Source organism: Peromyscus maniculatus, chromosome X (genome assembly GCF_049852395.1).
Source record: "Peromyscus maniculatus bairdii isolate BWxNUB_F1_BW_parent chromosome X, HU_Pman_BW_mat_3.1, whole genome shotgun sequence".
Lineage (NCBI taxonomy): Eukaryota > Metazoa > Chordata > Mammalia > Rodentia > Cricetidae > Peromyscus > Peromyscus maniculatus.
Window position 1 is genome coordinate 104,878,276 of NC_134875.1, and position 12,724 is coordinate 104,890,999.

The 12,724-nt window shown below is 34.5% G+C and overlaps 1 protein-coding gene and 1 non-coding gene across 6 annotated transcripts in view; both read left to right on the forward strand.

The window, feature by feature from the left end:
* Nucleotides 1-12,724, forward strand: part of Cfap47 (cilia and flagella associated protein 47) — a 234,556-nt gene that overhangs the window by 14,613 nt on the left and 207,219 nt on the right. For all 5 annotated transcript variants that reach the window (XM_042269235.2, XM_042269236.2, XM_076562695.1 and 2 more), the window contains exons 9-11: nt 7,528-7,717; nt 9,008-9,224; nt 12,214-12,366. In XM_042269235.2, the coding sequence (XP_042125169.2) occupies nt 7,528-7,717; nt 9,008-9,224; nt 12,214-12,366 (560 nt within the window). The remainder of the gene's footprint in view (nt 1-7,527; nt 7,718-9,007; nt 9,225-12,213; nt 12,367-12,724) is intronic.
* Nucleotides 10,420-10,545, forward strand: LOC121825956 (small nucleolar RNA U109). The gene has a single exon (XR_006068317.1). It is a non-coding gene; the product is annotated as a small nucleolar RNA U109 (small nucleolar RNA).

Sequence of the window (12,724 nt, forward strand, 5' to 3'; positions counted from 1 at the left end):
CCTAGAATTAGTTATAAATCCAGTCATAGAGAATCCATAATTCTTTGTTAAGGGTCTGCATTGTGCCAGTGAAAGCAAGTAATGTTCAAGTGCAGTATGAAATACAGTTATTGCTTCTAAAACAGTTTTATTTTGTTAAGGACTTATAAGAAATATACAGAAACAGGTATAACTTAGGAAGAGTGTAGAGTGTTAAACAGCATCTGTAATGTAGTGTTCTCTAAACTCAACAAGCGTTTTTTTTTTTCCCTCCATTCAAGAAGGTTTTTATGGAGCAATCACATGAGAAATGCCTTCCAGATTTAGTCAAAATTTGAAATTTGAAACAGGTAATAGTTACCTAGTTTGCAACTTGTTGTGTTGGGGAAAAACAAAACAAAGCAAAACAAAACAAAACAAAACAAAACAAAACAAAACAAAACAAAACAAAACAAAACAAAACAAAAACAAAACCCGTGGACCCTAAGACATTCTTGTTAGAACCAGGCCAGTTCCCATGTTTCAGGAGCTATTTTAATTGTGGCTAGCCAGTCTGACAACTCTTCTCTAGGAACTCTAAAACAGAACTTCTTAAGCATTCTTTACTCAACTTCTTCTTTTTTGCCTGAGCTGATTTTATGTGGCCCTAGGAATATAAACTATGTATACAAATTTAATGCTTGTATGCTGAGGAATGATGGCAGAAGATATCAAAAGCCTTCATTTTCTATAATAACACAGAAAAATTTGTGGATGCAGTAAAAAAAGTGCAACATGAAGCATACAGTGGTCAAATCTGAGCCCATGTGTTTCAGGCACTATCCATTGTTGTTCTGTGGCATGGTGCACACACAGTGCAAAGTGTGCATTTTGTACATTCAGAAGCAAGACTCTGGTGAAGGTTTGTGCTGTAACAGACTAGTGCTACAAGAAAAATCTCAGCGTAATTACTCTTTTAACTTGCACTTACTTTTTATTCCTTGCATATTCAAAAACTTTTTATTGTTGCCAAATATTTGTATCCTCCCCACACATTCTGAGTTAGGACCCCACATATGTTTGTGACCTAAGTCAGGGCTTGGAATTTTATTGCCATTCTAATCTTAGAAGTTCCCCTTTCTTTATGAAAATCAGATGTGTTTTGTCAAATAATTTGTCTTTATTAAGTGGTAATAGGTTTCTCCTTTATTAAGATTCATTATATTGCTATTTACATATTAAAAGCAAAATGAATCCATACTTTAATGTACTATGGTCACCCTTTCTACTAGATTCGATTTGATAATACTTTGCTATATCTTCACCACAGGGGGCTTGAGGGTATTTTATAGGACAGAAAATGAACTTTTAGGGTGGATTATTCTATCTTCAGATCTGTTCCCCTGCAATCTCAAACGTAAATACCAATGGAGTGGAGTTGTAAATACCAATGGAGTATGTTGACCTTCTTGTTAGGAGCTTCCTGGCTTCTAACTGCCTTCACATATAATCAGTGTACCAATGTCCCTGTCCAGTTTCTCAGCTCACCTGATGCTTTTAGGTTATTCATTGACCTTCCAACAGATAAGTAAATTGACTCTTCCACCCCCGAAATTCTGTTTTCAGCACTATAAAACTCACAAGCCCCCTACCTCTCAGTACTCAATCTCCACTCCCACAGAAAGACTACTGCCTTTCTTTGGACTAGTAAAGGATAATGGATGCATGCTCATAAGGGGACTTGAAATGTATTTATCTTGAAATGTTTTGGTATTGACTCTTCCATATCCATTATTTTCAACTAATATTTGCTTTGTTTGTATAATGTTTCTCTTGCAGGAAATGTATAGACTTTTAGTTTTTATCTGCTGTACCAATTTGTGATTTTTTTTTTAGTAGAATGAGCATAGATTTATAAAGCAAAAGTGATAAGTAGTTCAGAAAAGCATGAGGGTCCACAAGGGAAGAATGCCCCAATTTGTGCCTTTAAGTCAATTTATGCTTATCTCTTCGCTTACTGATAGATATTTAGGTTCATCCTACAAACCAATCATTCCTTAGTTATTCTGTAATCAAAAGAGTGGTCAATGTATCTTTTAAACAAGTTGATTTAGTTTACTTTACAGAAAAGCAGCATATACATATTTATATATGAAATAGAATACTAATTAGCTTTCAAACAGAAAATTCTGATATTTGCAAGGTTATGGATGAGCTTGGGTAATATGCTAAGAGGAAGGAGCCAGATACAAAGACAGGCCATGACCTCTTTAATGATCTCAATTAGATCTGGAATGCAAACTAGCATATTTGGTCAGGAAAAGTATACTTCACTAATTAAAGCAAAGTATAAACTTGAGATTTTTTTAGCAAAAAACATGGGATTTTGGTTAAAAGGTATAAAGTTCCAGTGAGAGAGAATGATTAAGAAGATCTGTTACTACAATATGGTGACTAAGCTTAATGTGCTATGTTATGCAAAATTGCTTAGAAACTAATATTTAAATGTCATTGCCATAAAAATTATGGGTAAGTTAATTAGCTTGATTTAATCATTTATATATATTGCATACATATAAATATGTAATGAAATTGGTCATCTATACTTTTAGTTGTCAGGGAAATGTTAAAAAATCCATTTGCATTTAATAAAGCTACTAATAATGTAGGGTATGCATCTGCTATTTTCTTATTTTCGGAAATTCAGTGTTTTTAAATAATATCTCTATTTTTAAACAGCTATTTTTTGTTAAATTAATTTGTTTCTCTGTTTTTTTCTATGTGTATTTGTTATTTAATGTTTTAATAGTTTCTTTGGAGGGGTATATTTAACAACTTCACTTACCAGGGCATAGTTCAAACTAACACTGGCTTTATTTTAATGCTATGCAAAAAACATTGCTTCAGTATAACTGTCCTATCTTATATTTAGGGTGTTGTAATCCCAACTATGTTTCTTTGGTAGAAGCCTATCAAGTTCTTGAATAGTCATTGTTATGTTTTTTATTCATTGATCTTTATTAGTGTTTGAGGTTATCATACTAGGTATAATGGCTTTCATCATGGCATCTTCGTGTGTGTGTGTGTGTGTGTGTGTGTGTGTGTGTGTGTGTGTGTGTGTACTAATACTTTGTTCTAGTTCATTACCCTCCCCTAATTTTCTCCCTAGTCCTCTGACCCTTATGGCTGGCTGACTTCTTTCCTCTTTCCAGATTTTATAAACCAAATAAATAAGAAAACACTGCAAATAAAAATACAGTTCCGTGTGTGTGTGTGTGTGTGTGTGTGTGTGTGTGTGTGTGTGTAGTTTCCTTTACCTCTGTTGTTTGTTTGTCCAAATTACTTGTATAATTGTCAACTGTCCTTTTGTTTCAATGGAAGAATCACCTTCAGTACTTTTCCTAAAGGAACTTTTTTAGCAATACAGTCTCTCCTTTGATGTTTGTCTGGAAAGATCTTCATTTATACTTTAGTTTTGACTGGGAGTTTTTGCTAGTTATGAGATTTTGAGTTTCTAATTTTTTTTTCAGTAAGGAAATCTCCCCCCCCCCGGTCTCCCTGTCTCCAATAGTCTTTTATGAGACAGAGTTTCTCTGTATAGCTCTGGCTGTCCTGGAACTTGCTCTGTAGACCAGGCTGGTCTCGAACTCACAGAGATTTACCTGCTGCAGGCACCCATTGCTGGTATAAAAAGTGTGCGTTGCCACTGCCTGGCGGTTTTGACAGTTTGACTCTGTCTGTTATTTGATATATCATGAGTTTTGTTGAGCTTTATTGATATACAGACAAATGTTCTTCATGAAGTTTATAAACATAACATTTATTATATTTTTACAAATATTCTTCTCTTTTCTCCCTTAACTGTTTTTGGAACCTCTTTTCATTAATTGGTTCTATGTTTATTACTGTGACCTGTACAAATTTGGTGTTGACCTGACCCACCCATGGAGGGAGGGAATGAACAAAGGACAGACACACAGACATACATATAAAAAAGTTGGGATCATGTATGCCGTGCACTCTGATGGAGAATCAGTATTAGCAGCCCAGAAACTCAGCATGTTTATTTCATACATCTGAGTTTAGGAGGTGGGTTTATTGTTTACTAGTGAGGAGATAGGTTTGGCTAATCTCTGTAGGTCTCTATGGTGGAGCAGTATGGCAGAGAAGTTTCAGGTTGTAGTCATTTATAGGAAAAAGCTGTGGTTGGTAGTTCCTGCATGTGCTAGTCAGTCACTTGTAAACACTTTTACTTGGACCAGGGGAAAGTTTACTGTTCCCGAGTCTGACTTGAGGAAGGATTTGGCATTCCCATCACCTGAGGAATTGGACTCCTTGATATAGCCATCCTCATGTCATCAATACAGTTTCACTCAGAACTGTATCTGCTCATTCTCGACACTTTATGATGTACCTAGAGGCTTTGAGACTCTTTTGCCTAATTTTTAACCATCCCTCTTCTGGGTATTCTCAAATATCTTGTCTTCAAGTTCATTGATTATTTCTTTTTTTAAAAAAGGATATATATATATATATCAGAATAAGGGATCTGATCCCATCACAGATGGTTGTGAGCCACCATGTGGTTGCTGGGAATTGAACTCAGGACCTCTAGAAGAGCAATCAATGCTCTTAACTACTAAGCCGTCTCTCCAGCCCCTCTTGATTATTTCTTGTATCAGTTCATATTTGCTATTGAGCTCTATTTAGTGATTCTTTAAAATGCTGTACTATCTAGATTATTTATTTCTTTAATAACTTCAGTACATGATATCCTTTTTATGAGGCATTGCTATCACACTTCCTTTTATTCTTCAGATATTTTTTTTCTAGTTCTTTCAGCATATTTATAATAGTTGACTTACTATAATTGTTTGGTAAGTCTAGTATTTGAATTTCTCCCTAGAAATTTCCTATTATGTATCTTTCTGGTGTGTTGGCCACATTTTACTGTTTCTTTTGTTGTAAAATAATTTTCTGGTGAAAACTTGGCATCGTAAAAAGCATACTTTCTTTGAAATGCTGAAAATCAAATCACTGCAAGGTTAACTGTGGTTTTGATTGTTGTTATATTATTTAGTGACTCTCTAGAAAAATTCTATATTGATAGCATTCTTTGTTGTATGTAGCCAGTCAAGTCTCTCTCAGTTAATTTGGTGTTCAGCAAAAGGTTGGACAAAAGTTACCTTAAGTTTCGTGAATCAGTTATGTTAGAACATGGTCCTGCCCATTTCAGTCATTTCTAAGAGGCTAGATCCCATAGTGTGAAGAGATCATGACTTGCTTCCCTGAATCTCATCCTGAAACAGAGTTAAGATCTATCTATCTATCTATCTATCTATCTATCTATCTATCTATCTATCTATCTATCTATCTATCTATCGCTATTGGTTTTATCTCTGAAATAGAGTTAAGCTCTATTTATTTATCTACCTATTTATTTAGTGCTATTGGTTTTACAGATCCTAATTTTTGATCCTAACCAGTACCTGATACTTCCATGCTTCTTGTCCTGCAAGCTGTGTTGAAACAAATCATTTTCTGCTGCTCCCTAGAAGCTTATAAAAGGCTAATATCCTCTTTGTTCTGGGACTTTCTCTGGATATTTACCTGGTGATTTTCTCTAAAGGTATTTCTCTGCAGCCCAACTACTCTTTATTCTATGTGTATGCATGTTTTTTCTTGCATGTATGTCAGCACATCACTAGAATGTCTATCTGCAGAGTCTAGAAGAGAGTGTCAAATTCTTTGGAAGTGGAGTTAGCGAAGGTTGTGAGCTACTCTGTGGGCGCTGGGAATAGAATCCTCTTTTGGAAGAGCAGCCAGTGCTCTTAACTGTTGAGCCATCTTTCCAACCCAATGCCCCACTCACTTATGTGCAGGCTCTCTTTCTCACCTTCTTATCTCTCTTGTCCTCATTTCTTAGGAAATCCCTCTCTAGGTTTTAAATGGGTTCTTTAGGTATGCAGCTATATTTGTCTCTCCTATTTATTGTATAATTTTCTGTGTGATTCTTTTCCTCCCTTCTCAAGGTCTGATCATTATCTAGAGACCCTTTCACTTACATCATCCCTAGAGCTAAGGGTAATTAAGTATCAGTTTTCTTTCATTGACACTTCAGCTGTTATTATATTTATAATCATTGAGACCTGTCTTCGATGTTCTTGCAGGCAGTTTACAACTTTTTCTTAAATTTTACATTCCTCCTCACCAGGTGCCTTAAATCAGGCAGAGGTGAGGGATTATAGCTTACTAAAAATTTGCTGGAGTATATGTACCATAATGCAGGTATGTGTGGCAATCTATGTTACCAGGAACATGTTGTTATGGCAAAAACACAAAACAAACAAAAATGTTACAGGGACACCACCCCTCTCATATCAAAGACTAAGTTGAGGTTCAGAATAATTTATTATATGCTGGTTTAGAGAGAAGTCTCAGTAGTTCTGAGCAATCATACATAGGTATAGCATTTAGTTTCTAGCAATATTTCTAAAGCATTATATCATCGTTGGGTTTAGTGAACTGTCTTCTGTGAGCAAAGCCATAGAGACTTGATGTGACTGTTTATAACAGGAAATTCCTGTCTGTAGTCAATCATGTTTACAGAAGCAGATGTTTAGAGCAGAGGTTAGAACATTCTCCTTTTATAGGTGAAGTATAAGCAGCTGCTTCTCACCAGGTAACATCCAGTAACTGTTTCTCAAGAGTGTCTCTGGGTTTGTTTCTTTCTTTTTTACCTGTTTAAATTTACTTCCTCTTTCAATGCAGAGCTTTGAAAACACTCTATGAATATAATTAGTAATTATTAATATAAATTAGTAATTTAGTTGTTTATTTTCTAATAGCTTCTTTAAACATTAAATGACAAGGGAATTCAAGTTCTTGTAATATTCATCTCTCTCTCTCTCTCTCTCTCTCCCTCTCTCTCTCTCTCTCTCTTCCCTTCCTTCCTTAGCTCCTCCCTCTCTTTCTCTCAGAGGATTGTTATTACAGAGGGTACTCTGAATTACAGCAAATAAAAATATGCCTTAAATATTTTTCAGCAATTGCTAGGCAGAACCAATAGCATAATCTCTGGAAATGTGTTTTCTGGAGTTTTTCAAACCCACACTTCTCTCTTTTTGGATGTTAGTACTAATTGTTACAGCTATCATAGATGCTGACCACAAAACTGAGTTTAGGTGAATGAGACTATAGCAAGCAAAATGCCATGACAGCTTTCAGACATTCAGCAAGATTCCTGATATTAAATTACTGAATTCTTGTAAGCCTTAGATAATTTCTAAATAACCAGGAAAGTTATGAATGAATTTTGTCATTTATTTTTGTGTGAAAGTGGATCTGGAGATTTTTGATCTATTGTTCTTGAAATACTGTTGTATTATATTCTAAAATTTTCTTAAATTTCCAATAATGAGCATTGTATGGCTTGTTGATCTTTCCTAAAAGTGCTTATAAATCTCCATGGTGAAATCCTGTTGCTTAAAATTACAATACCCTGTATTCTAAGATTTGTTTTTAGTTTTCCTAACAATAGAATATTGATAAAGTTTGCTTTTTCTTTAGAATGTGATATGTTCATTTGTTCCACATCAAATTGGAGTATTTAAAGTGAAGCAAGTGATTGAGATTATCGGCCCAGTGGCAGATGAAAATTTACGGTCTTTGTCAATGAAACCTTTTCATTATATATATTTAGAATTCAACAGCACTTGCAAAGCTTGCACTAAGAAAGTCGGGGTGAAAATTAATCCTGGTATGTTATTGTATTAGTTTTACACAGCTCTGATGTGATTGTTGTTTTTAATATAAGAATATATGTACCAAACAGGATAAAAACCAGTACTCCCCCCTTTTAAAAGCATCTATCAAAGTCACCTAGAAGGCTTGTTCAAATATAGGGCCTGCATTCTAGTATTGATTATTAAGTAGTTCTCTGTATATACCAAAGATTTACACTTCTGTCATATTTTTAGTAGATGTCATATTGCTATTTTGAGGTGTCTTATACAGATGCTCAAATATTTTAATGGTTGCTATGTTATATTCTTTGTATATTTTTGTTGGAGTTTAATGTAAACTAGTTTTGACTATATCCAGATTTTCTTGGTCCTGCAGTTTCATCTAGTCATATATAATCTTTTATTAATTATACCACATGAACTTGGTGATTTACACTTGTCTTTAGCTTAAAAATACCTTTCACTTTCACATGGATTAATTTAAATCTTCAAATTAGCATGCTAATTGTTATGCATACATTTTATTAACATTTAAGTATTATTTTGCTAAATTAGTTTATGTAGGCCTATATACTCTATTAAGTCATTTGTATTTTCTCAATATGTTTGAGAACTTAGCATATTAAAATGAATTGTCTAGTGTTCTATTGCTGTAAAGAGACACCATGACCACAGCAACTTTATTACAAGAAAGAATTTTTTTTTGTTTGTTTTTTTGTTTTTTGAGACAGGGTTTCTCTGCGTAGCTTTGGGCCTTTCCTGGAGCTCACTTGGTAGCCCAGGCTGGCCTTGAACTCACAGAGATCTGCCTGGCTCTGCCTCCCGAGTACTGGGATTAAAGGCGTGCACCACCACCACCACCACCGCCCAGCTACAAGAAAGCATTTAATTGGGGGCTTTCTTACAGTTTCAGAGGTTGAGTCCATTATTATCATGGTAGGAAATATGATTACATGCAGGCAGACATGGTGCTGGAGAAGAAGCTGAGAGTTCTACATGTGTTTTGGCAGGCAGAAGGAAGAGATAGACACTGGGCTTGGCTTGAGCATTTGAAACCCCAAAGCTCACCCCCAGTGACATACTTTCTCCAACAAGATCATACCTACTCCAAGGCCACACCTCCTAATCTCTGTCAACAATACCACTTCCTAATGGCCAAATATTTAAATCTATGAGACTATGAGGGCCATTCTTATTCAAAACATCACATTAGTTAGCTAGTATATTAAATAATCCTTGGCTAATTCTTGGAAATGTACAATACAAAGTACCAAATACCAACTTAATTTTTAATTTTATTAAAGGTATATCCCCCTTGATCAGTAATCCCACAAGACAATTTGTGATTAAAGATTCAGAGGAAAAGGATGATTTACCCCCTGTAGCAGCAATGCTCCGGTCAACCATGACAAAACTTCATAATCATCGCATAAATGATGTGTCAGAGAAGGATGCAATGATTGCCTTTCCTAATGATAGAGCTGCAAGTCTCAGGTGTGGAGACCACCACGAACATTTCAGGTACTGTGAAATATTAAGAAATTAAAATTAAAAAGACATAATATCCAGGGTAATATGCAGAGATCTGACAATATCCTGGTGTTAAAACAGGAAAGCAAGCTGCTGGTGATAGTAATCGGAATGAAATTATGTTCTCCCTTTTGTATGTGGAGTAGAATGACTGTTGAATGTTACAGTATTTGCCTTATCTAACTTTTTATACTCTCTACTGTGTACTTGTGTGGCAATGAATGGCATACAAAATAATTTTTAAAATATATTAGGAACAACAATAGATACATGATAAACTTAATCACTATTAGAATTGGAATTAAACTCCTGAGTTTATTTGAATAAAACAATTTAATTTGTAGGAAACCAGATAGTGTTGCCATCACATTGTTTTATCACCTCACAGGCACATTTCTAGTAACTCCTCCCCACTTGACCACTTCTCAGGTTTAAGTTCATAAGGAATGTTTAAACTTCAATTTAAAGTCATCATAACCTCAAAGAGATTACTAATTTACCAGTGGTAAGTTAAAAGTGACAAATAAATGATATTGTAGACATTCATCCCAGAAAGATTTTAATACATTCAAGAGTAAATGAGGGTTATTTTATGCCAACTTTTATGCTAATAGTAGACTACTGAAACTTAATAATAGCCCTGCACTTTTTCTGCTTGTCTCTTTATCTTGGGGAGGGTGTCATTAAGATCATTTAATTTTGTATCAACTTTCCTAGTTTACCATTTGATTCTTCAGCCCACATTTTTATTATCCACAATGGAAAAATTCTATGACATTTACTGACTTTCTTGGTATTTTAATTTACAAATCCCACTCACATCTGCCTTTCTTTTCTTTGTTTCTATTTGACCAGTGCCATAAAAACAGAACTACAAAAACCATCCTGACATTTAAAATAGTTATACGTTATGAAAACACAATTGTATGTTTTCTTCTGGCTCATTACATCCCCTCCAGTACCCTGAGTTGATAGTTTCTGGAAACATTTTTGACTGTTTTATAAGCCTATATTCTAAAGAAGGTTACATTTTGATTTAATTTTAACAATTTGATCCTGTATTCTGTCTCTATTGATTAGATCATAAAAATCAACAGAAAAATAAATTTAGCCATTCTTATTATTTAATAGCTATATTTATTCTCTCAAAAGTTTTTCACATTACTAAGTCTAGTAATGTTACCAATTGCATGTTTAATTAAGGAAACTAAAGAAATTTTATACATCCAGAACATGCTACATTACACGAGGAGTTCTCAGGGCTGTCAACCTTACAGTAGAGGTTGAGTGGTAGTATATTTCTCCTACACAAAAAGAAGAAAGAAGAAAAAGAAAAAAAAAGAAAGAAATTTTATTCTAGTGCATTTGTTGTTTTGTTAAAATTACAATTACTATTTTACTCTTGTGTATTTAACCCTTTTAGTTTTTGAGAAGAAAATAAGAGAATTTTATTCATAGCAGTGTCCCCTTTACTTGTACCATTGCCAAGAATACAGGTGAATGTTGAGTTAACTTTTTCTTGGGAGACTTGAATAAATATCAATTTATTTCAGATAGGGCACCATCAACAGAACAAAGTAATTCCTTCAAAGTTCATATTTGTGACCAAATCAGTGGGGTTTTTTAAGAGTACTTTGGAGTGGTTATTTAGCAATAAATGTGCATGATCCCAAAATAGCTACATTCCTGCAAAGTGTGACTGCATCATGGATAATGGCCATCATGGAAGTTGTATCGTAGAGTCCCCTTTTCATTCAGTCTTCCAGTAGCATTTCCCAAGATTACTTGCATCTGGAAGAGGACAGGAATATGTAATGGCTGTAGTCCCAGTTGAGGATCCTATGGCTTCTTTTTCCTTCTACTAATAGGATATATGAACAGCTTCATTACCATAACTATAGTTCTAGCTTTCACTATACTGTTCTGTTCAATTAGTTGTTGTGGCTACCAGGAATAGGTAATTTCTACTCTAAAATGGTGATTGGTTGATCATGTTATACCTGGAAAGAAAATAGCCATACAACATACAACACTAATGACTCAATAAGCTGTTTTTAAATAAATAAGAGAAATGAGTTAGTTACATAATAAATTTTGTTTGTATATTACATATTGGAAAAATAGTGCGTATTAAAAGCTACATATATAATTCTATATGCTTAGTGAACTCTAGAATTTAAGGAAGTCGTTGTTAGAACAATACAATTCCTCCTCCATCAGGTTCCTAGAAAGGAAATGACAGGAATTACCCTTCAGAATGATCTTTAAAAGAAGAGAGAGCCTCCTGATCACTGGCATCCAGGATCTGGACTTGAAATGGAAAACCATAAGAAGAGATAGCTTCTCTGTTTCTTAATGGAAGAGACAGACCCTTCAGTTCCAGGAAACAAAGAGGGTTTCTGCCTTTTAGAGGTTTTCGTCAGGTGGACAAGTTTCAAATCATGTGATTTTTCTTAGCCTAGCCTCAGCTTTGGCATTAGGGCAAGCACTTTGGTACCATCATACGCCTATTTTGCAACTAAATGTGGGAGAATCTGTTAGGCAGTAGCACAGAATGATTTCTTAGCAGTTCTCTGTCTCATAGTGCCACCTGGCTTTTTCCATGATCTTGATTTCTGGGAGAGAGCAAAGGGTACCCAGAAGATATGTAATCTAACAGTAGTATGCTTAGTGAAAAGATTCAGTATTCTCTATTTTTTCTAATTCTGGTTGTAATTTTTAAAAGATATATACATACATATATTTATAACACACACACACACACCACACACAAACACACGTACATCTCACCCTCGTACATGCAATGATGTCTTTGCATATCAGAGGATATGCAGTTTATCCTACTCAATAGTTAATGGCCCCCCACTTGACATTTAAATTGACCAGTAGGTACTCTGTATATACTGATTAAACAGGTGTGTGTGTGTGTGTGTGTGTGTGTGTGTGTGTATTTTAACATAACATCTTGTTCATCTTGTAGAACAATTTTCACAAAGATGCCAAGGCATGACTATATGGATCCTGATTTTGAATACACTGATTTGGAAAAACTGGAAAAAAAAATACATCGAGAATACTACAGAGACTATATTAGAAATTTAAGAAATGTACGCCTACAGAAAGAAGCACAGAGGTAAAGATAGTTCTTCAAACAATGTGCCTAAAGACCAGATTTGGTTTTCTTTTTAAACTGATTATTTGAACATAATTTTCAGGAGTACAGTATAATGATTAGATATAGTGATCAAATCAGGGTATTTGGCATTGACATCATAAACAGTTTTATAGCTTTTAATCAATGTAATAATTGAAGATACTTATGAAGAACAATGTGAAATTTCAGGATAATGTATTTGGGTCAAATCAGAGTAACTAGTGCTTCCTTAATTTCTTTGTCATTACTTTGTTTTTGGAGTTTGTGTTCCTCCATCCTCGTCTCCATGGTGTCTATATATTACCCCCAAAATGTTTTTGGATTTGCATTTCACCAC